The 6,151-nt window shown below is 42.3% G+C and overlaps 1 protein-coding gene across 1 annotated transcript; it reads left to right on the top strand.

The window, feature by feature from the left end:
- Positions 1-1,498: 1,498 nt before the first annotated feature.
- Positions 1,499-1,942, top strand: LOC142169779 (uncharacterized). Its single transcript, XM_075231687.1, has one exon. It carries the CDS (start codon positions 1,499-1,501, stop codon positions 1,940-1,942), a length of 444 nt encoding a protein of 147 aa, XP_075087788.1.
- Positions 1,943-6,151: the final 4,209 nt, after the last annotated feature.

Genomic DNA, 6,151 nt, shown 5'->3' with positions numbered 1-6,151 from the left:
TACCTACTCAATACCTCTCGGTCAGAGAGTGCCTTTGTCCAAATTGGCTTTCTCATGTCCAAATGGGTGTTGAACAAAACGGTTGATACAAAGCTCAAGTCGGGTTTTACTATCTCTAGATTGAATCCTTTAATTGGGACTATCAATCTCTTAATTCATCCCAATTTCTTATTAGCTAAATTTTCTTAGACTAAGTGTCTCTTTCTCAAGTAGAGACCAAGTCAAATAGGCATGAACTAATATTTGCCACCATTAATTCTACAACTAAAAGCACGAAGAAGGCTAAATAATAAATACCTAACCATAAACAAGCAATAAATCAAACACCCATTAAGTTTACACTCTAGGGTTGGGTCACAACCCTAGTAAAAATCTAGCTACTCATGTTTAAGACGGAAGAAATAGAAGAAGAAATGATAATTAAACCCATATTGATAATTAAAATAAAGAAATTTATGTTTAAAAAGCTCAAAATGGCAAAAACTACTAAAGAGAGTAAATAAAAATGGCTATTGTAGCTGGTGATGTCAAAAACTTGACCTAAAAAAGTGAAACTCTTCTATTTATACAGAGCTAAAAATTTCGGACAAAAATACCCTTTCGGAGATTCTGCGGCCGCACAACTCCATGTGCGATCCGCACTTTGCTTCAACCTGACAGGATTGGAATCTTGCGGCCACACAATTCTGAACCGCGACCGCATCTCTCTCTTTCAGCGATCCGCACATTTCTGAGTGCGGCCGTACATGGCTCTTTTACGGTCCGCACAGTAATTGTGCGGTCCGCACTTTCGTTGAACTTGATATATAGGTTCTCTATGCTTTTTCTCTTGCCTAGATTATGCGGTTGCACTTCTCACAGATCTCTGATAAGTTCTTCTGCACAATCTACGGCCGCAGATGATGTTCTGCGGTCCGCACTTTAAGCTTATGTGTCTGTTTTTGTCCTTGAGTTCAGATCACTCCTTCTTGAGTTGGATTTCATATTAGAGGCTCATTTTCTAATATTCCTGCAATTAAGCATATGCCATCAGTTTTCAGGAACACAATTAAACGCTTTTGGACTAAAACGAAAGCTAAAAGGCTCTAATAAGTACTCAAAATCCCCATTTATCAGCCCCCTCCTGGCGGGACAAGGTAACGTACAATTTCTCTTGGTTTTAACTGACTATTTATCAAAATGGGTGGAAGCAAGAGCATTCGACCTAATACGCGAATAGGAAGTGATCGCCTTCATATAGAAAAACATCATATGTTGTTTTGATCTCCGCAAAGAAATCAGTTGCGACAACGGACCTCAATTTGCAGGAAAGAAGGTCGCTGACCTTTTTGAAAAATGGCCCATCAAAATAATATTGTCAACACCTTACCACCCCACGGGCAACGGGCAAGCAGAGTCCTCCAATAAGTCAATACTGAACATCATGAAGAAGAAGCTCGAAGACGCCAAGAGACTCTGGACGAAAATATTACCAGAAGTACTCTAGGCCTATCGAACAATGCCAAAAATGAGCACAGGGGAAACGCCATACTCATTAGTCTATGGGACTGATGCAGTAATACCAGTCGAGGTCGGGGAGCCTAGCCTAAGATGCTTCCGTAAAAGCGGACCCCAGAACGATGACAGTAGAAGGCAAGAACTCAACGAAGTTGTGGAACAAAGAGAGATGGCCTACGTGAGAATGGTTACCCAAAAGCAACAAGAAGAACGCTACTATAACAAAAGAGCAAAGATCAGGACACTTAAAGTCGGGGACTACGTGCTTAAAGCTAAAACAAGAGAAAGCAAAGATCCACGGGAAGGCAAACTAGGAACAAACTGGGACGGCCCCTGCAAAATCATGGTAGCAGCAAGCAAAGGGTCATTCATACTAGAAGCAGTGGAAGGAAAGCGATTACCAAACAACTGTAACATTACACACCTCAAGTACTTCAAATTTTAAAGGATGAGGTCCCCAAAGTCGCACTCTTTTTCCCTCACTTGAGTTTTGTCCCAATTGGGTTTTCTCGAGGAGGTTTTTAATGAGGAGATGACGAGGATACTTCAGGAGTGAAGCGCGCACAGACGAAGACACTGGACGACTAGTTCATTGCTCGATCTCTTACTATTTTTCCATTTTGACCAATGAAGGGACTAGATAGACCGGGAAATAACTGCAAAAGCAGAAGTGCGGGAGGAGGATGGCTGAGCCAATAACTGCGCCTTCTCGGCCTCGAGAGCAGCAACTCAATCACTAAGGACCGAATCCTCTCTTTCCAGCTCCCCTATCTGCTCAGAACAACTCCGCCTTCTCTAAACCCACTGCCTTCTCAGTGACCTCACTACTCAGAGTGACCACTTTGAATTGACACTCCTCGAGCTCGGCGCGCAATGAGACCACTTGGGCTTGAAGGTCGGCACATCTGGCCTCGATCCCCCTGCTCACCTAGAGCTCCTCTTCTTTGTCCCTCAACGCCCCCTCGAGAACGTTGCATTTTCCAATGACCTTCATCAATTCATCATCCTTCTCCTTTAGTTCACCTCGGAGAGCCTGGAAAGTACCGCTTCTACCGAACCGCATACAGATCTCGTTTATCACGGTATTCACGATATTTTCGCTCCATCTTTAGGAAAATAGCCTTACGCCTCTCTTCTTGTCGGGAACTCTCGATCTCCAAAATCATGGTCTGAAAGAAAGACAAAACAAGTAAGAACAAAACTAGACTCGACATAAAAAACGAAGAAAGATCAAAAGGCTTACCCTAAGAGCGAGGGCGGTTATACTCCTCGACAAAGTGGCATCCTCTAGCTTCTTAAGGGTTTTACCCTCCACATCGGAATAGAGGGGACCAAGTGAAGGAACTACGTCCTCCGTATCAACCAGCAAATCGCAGTCCTGGGATCGCAATGGTCCGCGTGGTCTCCTCCAATCTCACCTCAAATCGGGTAAGTCCTTCCCCCATCATCCTCAACCCGGGAAGAAGGATCCTTAGCTGGTAGCGAGGTCGATGGCTCATCCTGCCGTAAGATGTCAGGGACTCTCAGCGACGGCCCTTCAAAATCCATCACGGCCTCGGGGAGAGACATACTCTCCTCGGCCCCCGACGATGGCGAAATCGTGGGCGGTAATTCGACGTCATCTCCAAGGTCTATGGTCATCGTTTCTCGGATGAAGAAATCCTCCATCACCGAACTCCCCGAACGGACAGCTCTTTCGCCGACATCTATAGATCACATCTTATGGGGAAGCAAGTTACCGCCATTCGGCAATGATTCCTCCTCATCGTCCTCGTTTATTAGATGATGCAAAGGTGAAGTCGAAAGCCCTGCTATAGGAATAGTCAATGACCGATCAGACCTCACCGCAACAGAAGCAGCCTTCCTCTTACGGAATGCCGAAGCAGGAGCTTTCTGCCTTCTCGAAGGTCCTCGGGCTAAAAAAAAAAATCAGAAGACTGTCACTTCTCATACAAAACCACAACGAGCAGGCAACCATGAGGTCAAAATGGTATAGACAAAAGGTAATAATTATATATGCATAAATAAATACATATAGACGAACTCACCGGTCACGAAAGGCGCAGGTCCGAATTTCTTGATAAAGGCCGGCCATTTATGAATTGCCACTGTGTGAGGCAAGACCTGGCTGACCCAGTCATGAATGTCCCCGACCAAGGGAGGGGGCAAAGTCTCAGCTGCACGAAGAAGAAATGGAATGTTAGACTACGACTAAAACAGGAAAAATGAATGCTCGGCAAAAAGATACTTACATGCGTAATTCCAAGCCTCAGGGAACCCGCTCACGTTGGCCACCACGTCCTCGGTCTTGATGAAGAAATAATTGAGCCAGAACCGATGATTCTCCTTATCATCCATCTTCACCACCAAACATTTACTTCCTACGTGGCGAAGGTGCAACATCACCCCCCTATAAAAACTAGGGCCGAAGAGACGCATTAGTTGGTGAAGTTATAATTTTTGGTAAAACAATATGGACATTCATATTATGCGTCGCTTAAGCCATTTTCTATCAGTATTAAATATGGATTGGATCGAATATTTTATTTATTTTTAACCGACTCATATATGACTTGATCCGTCCATTTAAATATAGAGAGATCGGAAACACAAATAAACTTGCAAGGTGCTACCTATGGCATGAATATGAGGAGCTTTCCATGCATTTTTGAAGTACTAGTTAACAGTTGTTTTTAAAATCTATTTTAAGAACTTTTCTAAAAATGTTCTGCCATTTTCTAGGGGAAGTATACAAATTCATTCTTAGGGCTGCTATTTAGAGATTAATCAATACTTATCTTAGCCTAAAATTTCAAATTAAATCTTAATTTCAGGATTGTTTGACCCAAAATTTAGATCTAGGTTTAAATAATTTGATTTTCTAATAGAATAGAGTTAATCTTATCCAATATTAATATCCAAAAGATTGTTTAACTGATTTTGTAGCAAGATGTCATGAGTATTATTCGGATAGCAATTAATAGCAACAATAAATCAATATTCAATGGCCCAAGAACAAAGAGAATAACATCATATAGTAGTAAATTATAATAAATGACATTTATGTAAATAAATACAAGTGAGTCACCCAAAAAAGGGTAAGATTCTTTGATATTCCCTATGATAAAGATGGGTGATGACAAGCCTTAGAATATTCAGATCCTCCTTGGATCATGGGAGAAAAGGTTGACATAGGTCTAAAGAAATGTGTATTTTGTATGTTAACAAAATAAGAATCTTCAGAGAATGTCAATGTATTATTTTTTTACAACTCAGTGTCCAATTCCCTCTATAATTCTATTTATAAGGGGACATGAGTAGCAAAAACCCTAATAGTACAAATGAAAAAAATATTCTCGAGAACATTCTTTATTAGGTTTTATCTCTAGAACTAGCCATTACTGCCATTCTGCTAAGTCAACTCGACCTCGTCTTCGTCCTTTGTTGAAAACACATCGATAACGCGTGGTAGCCTTCAAAGTCTCTCTTTTAATGTTGACTTATCCCACATATAATTATGATAATTTTTAGCCCATATAGTTAGTCCCTCCGCTTGTTGAGGTCGTCCTCGTGGGCGAGTTCAATAAGCAGATAATAACATTCATGGTCGTCTTCGTGGGCGAGTTCCATGAATAGATAACAACGGTCGTGATCGTTGTGACAAAAAGGCGACATGGCTCTTTCTAAACCGCATATTTCGAACCCCTAAATTTCCCGAGTGATTTGTTGGAACAATTTGTTCCAAGAAAAGAAGTAACATCATGATTCCATGCGTCATGATGATGCCGATTCCCAGTGCATTGCGTTGATTCGCGCATGACCCTTGATTGGCTCTGCCGTTTCGATTCTAGTGCCAATTATGATGAACTATTTCGGATTCGGTCCTAAATCTCTATAAATAGGGATTGTTTCTTCATTATTCAAACTTTAATTCCTTTCACACCATTCTTGCTCTTCATAAACTCCGTTCCTTTTCTTGAGTCTTCTTTGCCTTTTGAGCCTTAACTTTCTTTCATACTCTCATCTTCTTGTAAACTTCATAACCATGTCTAATCTTCCTTATAATTTTGAAGAAGAGAGCCATGCCATTCCTTTGGCTGTTGTGTTCCCTGCTCACGAGGAGGACGCTATCACCGTCGCAGAAGCTGAAGCTCTTCCTTCAGTGGAGGATATCATCCCCCGCAACCCTGAGGCTAGGTCTGATTTTCAATGGTCGTCGAACATGATGACCAAAAAATTTCAATCGTTGATGACGTCTACGCACTTGGCTGAATTCAAAACCAAGTTTGGCCTTCCCAGTCATGTAGAATTGATCCCTACTGGTGAGGATGAAGTGCACGTTCACCGTCCTGGGTATTGTGCTCTCTATGCCTACCCATTTACCATTGGCTACTCGTTCCCCCATCCCCCGCTGGTGGAGGAGTTTTGCTGCCATTATGACATTTGCCCCCCCCCCCCCCAAAGCTCGCCCCTTACATTTATAAGGTCATCAAGATGCTATCAAAACCTTTTTAGCTTGCTAGGGTCGAGGTCACAGTGATGCACTTGGTGCATCTCTGCGCACCTAGCTTCTACATAGGGACGATGTTGAACCTTCGACATCGTGGGGGCAAATTCTTGGTGGTAAAGATGGACGATAAGAGTAGTCTCCAAT

Source organism: Nicotiana tabacum, chromosome 15 (assembly GCF_000715075.1).
Source record: "Nicotiana tabacum cultivar K326 chromosome 15, ASM71507v2, whole genome shotgun sequence".
Taxonomy (NCBI): Eukaryota; Viridiplantae; Streptophyta; class Magnoliopsida; order Solanales; family Solanaceae; genus Nicotiana; species Nicotiana tabacum.
The sequence above is the reverse complement of the archived record's forward strand: the minus strand, read 5'-3'. Positions and strand labels throughout refer to the sequence as shown.